At 45.6% G+C, this 12,823-nt stretch overlaps 1 protein-coding gene across 1 annotated transcript in view; it reads left to right on the top strand.

Annotated features, from left to right (window-relative positions):
* The window catches only part of adam10a (ADAM metallopeptidase domain 10a), a 145,841-nt gene extending 136,467 nt beyond the window's left edge, over window positions 1-9,374 (top strand). The window contains exons 14-16 of the mRNA XM_083759534.1: window positions 265-485; window positions 2,166-2,292; window positions 6,511-9,374. Of these exons, the coding sequence (XP_083615660.1) occupies window positions 265-485; window positions 2,166-2,292; window positions 6,511-6,632 (470 nt within the window). The 3' untranslated portion in view covers window positions 6,633-9,374. The remainder of the gene's footprint in view (window positions 1-264; window positions 486-2,165; window positions 2,293-6,510) is intronic.
* The last annotated feature ends 3,449 nt before the right edge of the window (window positions 9,375-12,823 follow it).

Raw genomic sequence — 12,823 nt, 5'->3', positions numbered from 1 at the left:
TTTTTCCATTTGGAGTCCAGTCAGGGTTCTCAATCCTTTTAAATTTCACAGACCCACATAACTCTTGATAGTGTACAAATGGAACCAAATGGACCCTTACGGGTCCAGAGTTATACAGACCCCTGCGGGGCCATTTGGAACCCACTCAAGAATACTTTTGAGACCCACTGGTGTTTCCAGTGTGCCAGCATGCACAATTGCAGAGCCTTTACGTTCAGCGGTAACACCTTGGGCTTAAGCAAATGAAAATTCCTCCCTCTGCAGTGAAGCCCAACACCTGCTCCAGCACCGGCTCGGAGAAGTTGGCCAGTTTCTTCCAGAAGAAGATCACCACGCTGCAGCCCGGCTCGCCCTGCAACGACTTCAAGGGCTACTGTGACGTGTTCATGAAGTGTCGCCTGGTGGACGCTGACGGGCCGCTGGCCCGCCTGAAGAAGGCCATCTTCAACGCAGAGCTGTACGAGAACATCGCCGAGTGGATAGTGGTGAGTGTGAGAACATCGCTGAGTGGATAGTGGTGAGTGTGAGAACATCGCTGAGTGGATAGTGGTGAGTGTGAGAACATCGCTGAGTGTATAGTGGTGAGTGTGAGAACATCGCTGAGTGGATAGTGTTGAGTGTGTGAGAACATCACTGAGTGGATAGTGGTGAGTGTGTGAGAACATCGCTGAGTGGATAGTGGTGAGTGTGTGAGAACATCGCTGAGTGGATAGTGGTGAGTGTGAGAACATCGCCGAGTGGATAGTGGTGAGTGTGAGAACATCGGCGAGTGGATAGTGGTGAGTGTGAGAACATCGCTGAGTGGATAGTGGTGAGTGTGAGAACATCGCTGAGTGGATAGTGGTGAGTGTGTGAGAACATCGCTGAGTGGATAGTGGTGAGTGTGTGAGAACATCGCTGAGTGGATAGTGGTGAGTGTGAGAACATCGCTGAGTGGATAGTGGTGAGTGTGAGAACATCGCTGAGTGGATAGTGGTGAGTGTGAGTACATCGCTGAGTGGACAGTGGTGAGTGTGTGAGAACATCGCTGAGTGGATAGTGGTGAGTGTGAGAACATCGCTGAGTGGATAGTGGTGAGTGTGAGAACATCGCTGAGTGGATAGTGGCGAGTGTGCGCGCGGCGCGGAAAATCTGCCAAGGAAAAGTAGGTTGGGAGTGGCTTTTTGTCGGTATCAGCAGGTAACACGCAGGAGTCTGTCCCCGTTGCAATGCGCTATGACCCCTGGGAGATGGAGTCTGTCCCCGTTGCAATGCGCTATAGACCCCTTGGAGATGGAGTCTGTCCCCGTTGCAATGCGCTATGACACCTGGGAGATGGAGTCTGTCCCCGTTGCAATGCGCTATAGACCCCTGGGAGATGGAGTCTGTCCCCGTTGCAATGCGCTATAGACCCCTGGGAGATGGAGTCTGTCCCCGTTACAATGCGCTATAGACCCCTGGGAGATGGAGTCTGTCCCCGTTACAATGCCCTCGAGACCCCTGGGAGATGGAGTCTGTCCCCGTTACAATGCCCTCGAGACCCCTGGGAGATGGAGTCTGTCCCCGTTACAATGCCCTCGAGACCCCTGGGAGATGGAGTCTGTCCCGTTACAATGCCCTCGAGACCCCTGGGAGATGGAGTCTGTCCCCGTTGCAATGCGCTATAGACCCCTGGGAGATGGAGTCTGTCCCGTTACAATGCCCTCGAGACCCCTGGGAGATGGAGTCTGTCCCCGTTACAATGCCCTAGAGACCCCGAGATGGAGTCTGTCCCTGTTACAATGCACTAGAAGAAAAACAATAATGCTGTCATCGTCATGACCGGACAAAGATGCACAGTAATAGACATGGAAACATTGGGGTATTCAAATGTTTTTTTTACACAGAATGGAATGTTTTATTGGTCATGTTGATTCACCAGGAGCCACTGCTAATATTCTGTAAGCATGTTGGACCCGTAATCAGCGTTTTCCATCATTCGTCGAATCGCTCTGAAAGTGATGCCAGCGATATTGTTTGTCGTTGTCGCCACAGTTTTTACAGACGCTATGAAGAAGTTGGTTTAATATTGTGTGTGTGTGTGTGTGTGTGTGTGTGTGTGTGTGTGTGTGTGTGTGTGTGTGTGTGTGTGTGTGTGTGTGTGTGTGTGTGTGTGTGTGTGTGTGTGTGTGTGTGTGTGTGTGTAGGCTCACTGGTGGGCGGTGCTGTTGATGGGCATTGCTCTCATCATGTTGATGGCCGGCTTCATCAAGATCTGCAGCGTCCACACGCCCAGCTCCAACCCCAAGCTGCCTCCCCCCAAACCACTGCCAGGTACCCTACACTACCACACACCCAGCTCCACCCAAACCACTGCTAGGTACCCTACACTACCACACACCCAGCTCCACCCAACCCACTGCTAGGTACCCTACACTACCACACACCCAGCTCCACCCAACCCACTGCCAGGTACCCTACACCACCACACACCCAGCTCCACCCAAACCACTGCTAGGTACCCTACACTACCACACACCCAGCTCCACCCAAACCACTGCTAGGTACCCTACACTACCACACACCCAGCTCCACCCAAACCACTGCTAGGTACCCTACACCAGTGTTTCCCAACCTTTTTTGTCCCAGGGAACACTTTTCATAGCCTAAAAATCTCGGGGAACACCTAGATATACGGGGGGATATATATATATATATATATATATATATAAAATATATAGTAAAACGTCTTTGATACCAAACACATTATACTTTTGACAGAGTCACAGAGTAAAACTTCGTCTTTGAATGAGACACTCAGACACCCCTTACCTTCTGCATGGGCATGTTCAACCTAATGGCCAATATTAACACAGAGGTGCCCACGTGCCCACTCTTCCTGCACCCTTTTGCAATGTGAAATGCCACCAAATTCATAATCCTTGCCCACTTTCCTCCTGTCTTTTCTTTATATGGAATGAACATGTGAAAGCTGGTGTGCTTTTATTGTGAAGGGGAAAGTTTCTAAACGTCTCAGCCTGCATATTTCCATGATCTGATCTACAAGCTCACAACGTGTGGTGGACGCAACGCGTTGTGAGCTTGTAAATCTGCTATTTTCAGCATGCAACACCACTAGTTTACCGTGTTTGGGGACGAGGCGCAGTCAACCATAAATTATGTTCTGTGTCTGCTGTTTCCGTGGATTCAGCGACAGCAATGCACAGCATCATTATCCCAGTTGTAAAATGTGTGCAAAGTGTGCGCTCCAGGGAAACTTATGTACAGCTGTCAGCTAATGCTGAAATCTTTGTTTCGTTTTTGAGCGTGCCGCTGCTGTTGGACTCATGCGTGTCGTGTGCAGACCGGTGCAGACAGACAGGCAGAGAGAGAGAGGGAGAGAGAAAGAGAGAGAGGAGGCGAGACTCGACGGAATGAGCGAGAATAAAGTAATATTTTATTATCGCGCTAACGCCCGTGCTTCATGGTTGAGGCTGGGAGTGAAAGCAATAAGTAGCACAGGCGAGTACAGGTTATGGCGATTAGCATTAACATTCCTTTAACATTCCTATGGCCGATGGTCGTTAGAGTCTATTGTTCCACCGTTGTTGTTGTCGCACGTCTAATTAGGTTGTCGACGCAACAATAGGAAGCCTGCAGCTCAGTAGCTATTTCGGGGGAGGGATAGTGTTAATTTCGGTCAAATCAGGGTTATCAGGCGGAACACCTGGACACATCAAACGGAGCACCAAAGCTCCGCGACACACAGGTTGGGAAACAGTGGCGTGCACAGACACTTTGATGGGCAGGTGCTCAAGTCAAACAAAAGGGCACCTTTTCTGGCGCGTGGAACCAACGCCCCCTGCTGGCCTGTAATGAGTTTTAACTGACTAAATCAGTAGTTCTCAATCAGTGGTCTGGATAACAGTCAGTCTCAATAACATTAGTACATTAATTTAATACTTCTTACTCTCTGCACTCTCGCAGCATTACTTCATTTATAAGAAGTCAAGGGGGTCCTCAAGGCACAACATACAACAAACAAGTAGGCCTACAGTAGAATACACAGTAGCCTACAGTAACATAAGGTTAGGTTACTAAATATCCCGCTTTAGCAGGTGGGCATACAGGGCAGTGCAGTGGCCAGACAGACAGGTTACTATAGCCTAGGCAGCACTACAACACAATAAATAAACTTAGCTTAATAGCTTCACACAAACATGCTGCTCATGATGCTTGACTACCAAGCAAGCAGCAACAACAATTCTTTCTTTACCAGGCTACAGGTGGGCAGTCGGGTTAACTTGATAACAACAGTGACATTTTTCATTGTTGACAAACGAGACGAAAATGGATGCAGTTTTGCAGCGTCAGTGTACTGGTATCATTTGTTTGGCACAGTCAGAGAGGCACTGTCTTGCAGTGGGGGTAACACAGTGTTACCTGGCTGGCTGCTTGCCTTGTGGTGATGTGGTCAGGACCGTCCAACTTTTTTTTGGACCGGGTCCGTCAACCGTCATCCGTGAAGATGTGAAGTAGTCAGTAGTCAGAAGCCAGGAGCCTTTCTGTGAAATTCTGCGATTTCAACTTGCATCAGCTGTGCGCGCGTTCACGTTGATTGGGACTAGAGTGAGTGAACTCAGTCACTATAGCAGGGCAGCCGGCAGAGAGGAGGCGGAGGGAGGGGCACGCGCAGCTCGCCGCGGGCACGTGTATGTGGGTGTGTGGACAGTCAGTCGCACACACACACACACACACACACCACGTCATGACATGATGAACAACATTATAAATAAACATATTATAAACTTTTAATCCAGAATTGATCGATGTCACCATGGGCCACATGCTATACACGTACAAATAAATTATACAAAACAAGAAAAAAAGTGTAAAAACATTGATGTTCAAAAGGGCATGTTGGTCCAGAGAGGGCCACTAAGGGGTGCTCAAGCACCCCTTAGCGTCTACGTATGCACGCCCCTGTTGGGAAACACTGCCCTACACTACCACACACCCAGCTCCACCCAAACCACTGCCAGGTACCCTACACTACCACACACCCAGCTCCACCCAAACCACTGCCAGGTACCCTACACCACCACACACCCAGCTCCACCCAAACCACTGCTAGGTACCCTACACTACCACACACCCAGCTCCACCCAAACCACTGCTAGGTACCCTACACTACCACACACCCAGCTCCACCCAAACCACTGCCAGGTACCCTACACTACCACACACCCAGCTCCACCCAAACCACTGCTAGGTACCCTACACTACCACACACCCAGCTCCACCCAAACCACTGCTAGGTACTCTACACTACCACACACCCAGCTCCACCCAACCCACTGCCAGGTACCCTACACTACCACACACCCAGCTCCACACAAACCACTGCTAGGTACCCTACACTACCACACACCCAGCTCCACCCAAACCACTGCCAGGTACCCTACACTACCACACACCCAGCTCCACCCAAACCACTGCTAGGTACCCTACACTACCACACACCCAGCTCCACACAAACCACTGCCAGGTACCCTACACTACCACACACCCAGCTCCACCCAAACCACTGCTAGGTACCCTACAGTGTAGGGTACCTAGCAGTGGTTTGGGTGGTCGTGTAGTGTAGGGCCTACAATACCACTTTTGTACTGTTACTCAAGTACATTTTCAATTCCGTACTTTTACTTGTAACAAAGTAGTTATATTACTTAAGTAAAACGATTGAGTACTTTTTCCACCACTGATTGTGGATTATCGTGAGATGTAGTACTAATCAGAAACCAGAAACAAGCGTTTCCGAAGTGCCCACGAGGCAGGCTAGATGTCGGCTCTCATTCCCGTGGCTCTGACCTTTACTTGTGGACGGTGATTGAGGAAAGCCAGCCATGACAGAGTCTCTGCACTCTGCGACCGTCTGGGCTGGTAAAGGTCCCAGGCTACTAGGCTAGTGATGTATGTGGGGATGTTTTAATGGCCTTCATTCAGCCGTTACTTGTGAGTGGTGCATCTTCCATAACAAGCAGTGAGCCATCATTGTCTCGCCACCTTAAAAGACATGAACAATACGTTGGTATTTGTTCTGCTAATTATTTTAGCCAAAACATGGTAGTGCACTCTAGAGTATAGTTCCATATATAGTCTAGGTGTAGCAGGGTATTTTTTTAAAGATTTGTTTTAGGCTATTCTGCCTCTATTGATAGTATCAAGTGAAGACTGACAGGAAAGAGGGAGGGAGAGAAAGGGGGTGGAGACACGCAGCTAAAGGTCGTCATGAACGGGACTCGAACGAACACGCGACGTGCTGTCAGACCAGAGCCAATATGTGTCATGCGCCTGGACCGCTAGGCCAGCGGGCGCCATGGGTTAGGGTTAATTGCAATATATATAATTTTGGGGCCCCTTTGGCACAAAGAAGTTTGAGAACTACTGGTTTAGAACGCATTTTGTAGAATCTGCATTAAGGTCTTAATGGGTTAGTTAGTAGGGGGAGAAAAAGAAGACATAGTGAGAGCTGTCGTTTCCCCCCCACAGGTACACTGAAGAGGAGGAGAGCCCAGCAGGCCGCCAACCCACAGTCCCACCAGGGTGGCCAGCACCGCCAGCACCAGCGTCAGCCCAGAGAGAACTATCAGATGGGGCAGATGAGACGCTGAGGCACAGCCTGGGGTATGAGGGGGAGAGGTGTTCCCCTCTCTCTATGCCTTGGTTGGTTCGTCCTCCTAGTGCCTAAAACGTATTGGGGGAGCACTTCACTCCAAAGAGTTACCTTTATTACCACTCCACAACCTATTGCAAAACTCTTAAAAAACAAAACACTGACTCTGTGGCAACAACAGAACTTCTGATCTCTCCACTGGACCCGGACAGCAGCACCTTTTCACTTTGTTCTCTTCTCTGGCCTCCCCTCCCTCCCGACGACGCTGCAGCAGCAGTTCCTCTTCTCTCTGCCTCCAGAGGCCAGGTTCAACGGAGGTTCACACACAGCTTTGACGGGATTATATATATAAAGAAAAAAGCATTACAACAGTCTTAAAAAGGAGGGACGGGAGGAGGAAATGACTTCTATTGTGTAGTCTTTATTTAAACAAATAGTTATTTTCGTTTTTTTTTTTTTGTTTTTTACCAGAATGCAGGAGGACAGGAGCAGCTCCACCGAGGTATAGAAAACACTTTCACTTTATCCACTTATAGCCTTTCCTTTTGTTTGTCTCCTGTCCTGTTTCTCTCCCTCTCTGAGGTGCTGCCACCATGAGCACGCTAACGGAACTGCAACGCCATATGGCTTATTCTTTTTTGTTTTCCTGCCAATCAAACCCAGGAAAAGGAGATATTAACCGGAAAGACTCTTTTTTTTGCCAATGTAATTAGATTGTTTTAAGACAATATATATAAAACAAAAGCTTTTATTTCTAAAAAAGCATACATGTCCTTTCTGTGTGCAATTGTACAGGTTTTGCAATATAGTTTCTTTTTCTTTTTTCAGTTTCATATGGAATTGATTCTGCTGTCTGATAATGTTATTGAGGACTATTTACCATTTTAATTCACTTTCTCAGGATTAATTAAGCAGCAAACAAGTGTACGGGGGTGGAGCTGAACATAGTGTGTGTGTGTGTGTGTGTGTGTGTGTGTGTGTGTGTGTGTGTGTGTGTGTGTGTGTGTGGGTTATATTACCGACGTCACCACTTTTGGATTTTGAGCATGTCATTATAGGCCCAAAAGATTTGCGGGAAAATAGCCAATCTACAAGCTCACAACGTGCCGCGGTGCATGTGTGTGTGAACTTGTAGATTGGCTATTTTTTGTTTTAGAAAGGCCTCAAGTAATTGTCTGGTGGAGGGGGCATCATGCGGATCCTTTTTTTCCGTAAAGGGGCTGCGATCGACGGTAAAAGATGAACCACACACATGTTTGTGTTATGTTACAGCTATTTTCCCTGACTCATTGCTATCATGGCACTGATTTGTGACACATATACCGGTGTGTAAAACAAACAACCAACCACTACAATGCTCCAGATGTTAGTTTTAGTCTGTCCGTTCCAAGTGAACGATCGAAGAGACGAGACAAGACGAGAATCTTCTGTGCATGTTGTTGTATAGGAAAGGAGGCTGTGTGCAAAACACACCCACATGTTGTATAGGCTGTTCTAGGTTGTCCCTGGCCAGGGGTCGGACTCGGGCGGGGACAAATGCTGGCCAACGCCTTTTGAGAACAGGCTAATCGTTGAAAACCGAACACGGGCACAGACCGTCACAGTGTCATTCTTCATCAACATAATCTTTCTCGATCTAACGTCCCCCTGTTTTTATTATTACAACCATTTTACCGGATGATGATCTCACGAAACCACTCTTTGAGCCAGTTCGTGTCATCTTTCTATGCTCGGGCTGTGCATTACAATCTACTGTTCAGAAAAGACAGTGGGCTGGCTTTAATGTGATTGTGGATTTTACTGTTAATGATTTTTACTTTTTTGTGTATGTATGTGTGGAGGAATTTGCGTCGACTGATTGAAAACTGTTAAATGTTATTTGTGGCTTCATTGCGGTGAGTCCAGAGCGGAGTTGAGTTGATCTGGTGTGTTCTAGTTAGCTGAAACGTTCTCAGCGATCACGTGTTGGGTCAATCATTCCTGTCATTTCTCTCTTTTTGTTTCTTCCTATTAAAGGTCTTCTTCGCACACACCCAGCCGTGTGACGAATGAAACCATATTGCACGGAAATCGCCCGGCGAGTTTTTTTTTTAATCAAAACGATTCACGTATAGTCGGTGCCTCATTCATACATGGTTGATGCCTTTTTATTCGGTGTGAATAATCGACCACCCTGTTCGGGAATAAAGATCGCGCCGCTTTATCACCGCCGACCGCCGTAATGCCGTAATGTTTTGTCTGTCGGGTTAGGGAACCTCACATGTCTTAAACGGAGACGCTTTTGATTTGTGTGACACTCTAGTAGGACGATCAAGTTTCATATATGGAGATAAGATGTGTCTGCCCGGCGGCAACCATTTGTTCTGTGTGGATGTGCTCATGATACTAAAACTAGAAATAAAAAAGATATATATTTCCATGCAAAATAACCACATAAAAGACAAACACACACAAAGCAACAACATGCTCCCTTGGTGGTGGTATGTACACTAAGGTTCATGACGTGATTCTAATGTGGGGAACATTATTCCCCAACAGAGACCTATATAAGTTACTGCCCCATTACTCTTATGTAAATACGTTTGGGAAAAAAATAAGAATATAATGTGCCTATTATGGAACATGCATCAGTGTGGCATCGGCGGGGACTGACCTTAACCGATCATCGGGAAAGGACAAAGACTCTTGTAGTGAGTGACGTGGCGAGGCGACCTCTCTCTTCTATTTACTATTCAGCCACCCCCCCCCGACCCTCCCCCCCCCCCCCCCCCCCCACCCCCTTCCAACCTGCATGAAATGAACCTGCTTTTTAAAACCCAGCGAGCGACCAGATGACAGAACATGGGGAACTATATGCCAACTGCAGTGAAAGGCTATACAAGGTTACATGTAAAGGTATGGTTAATGCTCCTCTGTCCTCATGTGTGAAAGCATTCACAAAGTCATGTTCATATACTGACCGCTATACCTTGGGTGTTTTTACCCACATGGAACTTGCAGGTCAACGACAAACGGGGGGGGGGGGGGGGGGGGGGGACTCACTATAGGCCAACCTGACCTGTTTTAAGGAGGAACCAAATGAACAGAAAATGCTTCAGCTTGATGTCCACATTTTCAGTTACTGTACCTCTAACCAGAATGAGTTTCAGGTCTACTTTGGCCGTTTGGGTGAGAACACGTGATGCTTTTTACATGGCTTCTTTTATTTTCTTTTTCACCGGAGAGACACTATAGGGCGAGCTGCGTACCTGCTTGGATCTGTGGCGTGTGGACTTGCCGCTGCTATGTGAATAGATGCATTTGTACGAGCCTCGTACTACGAGGAGTTGTGTATAGGAAAATAAAACTCTTGACGCAGGCGGGAGCGCGCAGGAGACGAGAGCGAACGCGTCCATTTCACGGGACAGGCCGAACCCCTCTACCCAGCTCACCGGTTCCCAAACGCTGGGTCGGGACCCATTTATGGGTCTCTTGATTTCTTTTTCTTTTTTCTTGTTTTATATTTGTATTAATATTTCAAAACATTTTCAAAAAACTTTCAGTGATTTCATGATGAAATCAAAAAAATAATCTGAGAAATTCCATAAATTAGAAAACAAATGTTTAGAAATACTGCTATTGTCAGTATGTGTCCCGGGGCAAATGTCTAATTTCTCTTTGGGGTTGCGGCTAAAGCGTTTGGGAACCACTGCCCTAGAGCTGAACTCTCTCATTGAAGATTAATTACTAGGGGCATCATTCATGTGATAAGCCACCAAGTCTGTATTTTTTATATAGTTGCACGCCGGTATTGCCCCAAAATAAATTGTTGATTTGCGAACTTGTACTGCAATTTGTTTTGGTCGCGACAACCGGTACACAACAAAATAAATCATTCCTTATTCTTTCAGTTGCATTATTGGCAAAACAAACAAACACATATTTAGTTTCATACTGATTTCTGAGAGTACAGTAAAATTAATTAGCATAGCCAGGAATTAAATATTTTTTCTACTCCTCGGAAACGACACGCGTAACCAGATTAGCTGCCATTTATTTATCTGCTGTACATTGCTAGTAAATGAGGATGAGGAAAAAACTCTCCATCAGGTAGATTCTATGCAGAGTCTCACAAACACCCTCACAGAGGAAATGCCTTCATTGTTTCTGCCCGAATGGGTAACATGGAAAAAAAATGCTGTTTTCGTTATAACCCCATTAAAGGGACACTTCACCCTTTTTGCAAAAATAATATATGTTGATGACGTTTAGAAGATTTAGATTTAGAACACTTTCCTGGGGGTCTAATGTGTGTAATATCTAATATGTGGTTTTAGATATTTTAGATGTTGTCTCAATAAGACAGCCCTCCCCTATCCACAAGGAGGAGCAGTGCACCAAAGCATTATGGGAATTGTAGTCCAGGAAGTAAGTGAGCCCAGTGTCCATGACATCGGAGACACTGGGCTCACTGCTAAACATCTAAAATATCTAAAACCACATATTACACACATAGAGACCCCCAGGAAAGTGTTCTAAATCTTCTAAACGTCATTAACATATATTTTTTGCAAAAAGGGTGAAGTGTCCTTTTAAGACCCGAGGCTGATTCTACAGCATAACGCCTTCTAAGTTAGTAGTTCTCACACTTTTGAGATTTTCAAGAGCTTGTTGATTGATCTGCTATTTCTTTTTTCTTTTCTTTTTTTTAATGGCCCAACGTATGAAAATCTAAAATGACGCAAAATGCTTTTCAGGTTTCAATGTGTTAATGACAAAAATAGCTATCCATAAATCCATGTGAAACATCGACAACTTAAGCTTCTAAATAAAAAGAGAAAAATTGTATTTGTTTTACAACATTTAGTTTTTAGTTTTGTTTTGTTGCTCTGTCTGGTGCTAATGGTAACATTATTCTTTTTTGTTCCGTTCCTAAATGGGAATATAAAGAATGTTTCTCATTATCTTTGACAGGCTGTTCAAGATTTTATTTTGGTGTGAATTCCTTGGCCACAGTTACCCTCTCTCTCTCTCTCTCTCTCTCTCTCTCTCTCTCTCTCTCTCTCTCTCTCTCGATATTTTCTTTATTTTGTTTTCTTGTTATTATGGTATATTATGTTCGGGGTTATATAGATGGGCGTTTTGGGGACGGGATTTATTTTTCTTTCTGTCTTTCACACCTCTTGCGATGAGTCATTGAGAAAATGTGCACTGAGATCCAAGCGAGATGTGAACACACACAGAGAGAGAGAACTCTGAATGGAATAGGTTTAATATTACTGTCTGATTTTAATGTCTGCTGTGTTTTATACAGTCACTTCAGTGATGTTTTATTATTTTCGTTCATAATTTTCTTTTTTTTTTCTTTTCTTTTTTTCATTCTGCTCACTTTGAAACTTTTTACTAAAAAAAGAAATCGCAAAAAGTATTGTGCAAAGATGTAATTTCCTTTTTGAAGTACTTGAAATGCATTAATAAAAATAGACTTGATCAAAAGTGGCTGTTATATGCATTGGATTGCACAGAATGAGCTGGTTTGGTCAACAGTTACACAAGATGCACACATTTCGACGGCAGAGAAGATGTCTCGAATGCTTATTTTTCTTAACATAAAGTTTATTCCACGATTTTTGCAACCCATTTTTTTCACCCAGTGTCAATTATCTAATGTAATCCTGGACGCTACACTTCCTCTGCCAACCTGGGGAGGGCAGTGGACTGACCTCATGCTTCCTTCTATGCATGAGGAATCCAAGCTGATTCTTTTCACCTGACAGAGGCTGGCCAGGGGGAGGTAGTTTAGAGACCAGGATTAATGAATGTTTTTTTGTGAGGGTACCTACCCTAGGGCACACAGGGAAAACATGCAAACTCCACACAGAAAGGCCCTTTCGCCAACCCCGCCTCAGGTATGGGCACTGATGACGCGGAGGAGAGAACACACCCCCAGCGAACCCAGGACCTTCTAGCTGTGAGGCGATAGCACTACTGACTGCCACCGTGCCCCTTGTCTCGAATGCTTAATATTAAAGCAGAATTATGAAAATTCAGTTTATTCCAAGTCACTTAGAAAATAAATCACAATAATTGAAACTAAGGACTAGTGAAATATCTCTGAACTCATTTAACAGTGTCATTTATCAAGGTCTTTTTTTTTTACACTAACCAACAAATATCTGATCTACAAGCTGTAGATCAGCTATTTTCGGC

Source organism: Protomyctophum parallelum (assembly GCF_964188405.1).
Source record: "Protomyctophum parallelum genome assembly, chromosome: 2".
NCBI classification, from domain to species: Eukaryota; Metazoa; Chordata; class Actinopteri; order Myctophiformes; family Myctophidae; genus Protomyctophum; species Protomyctophum parallelum.
The sequence above is the reverse complement of the archived record's forward strand: the minus strand, read 5'-3'. Positions and strand labels throughout refer to the sequence as shown.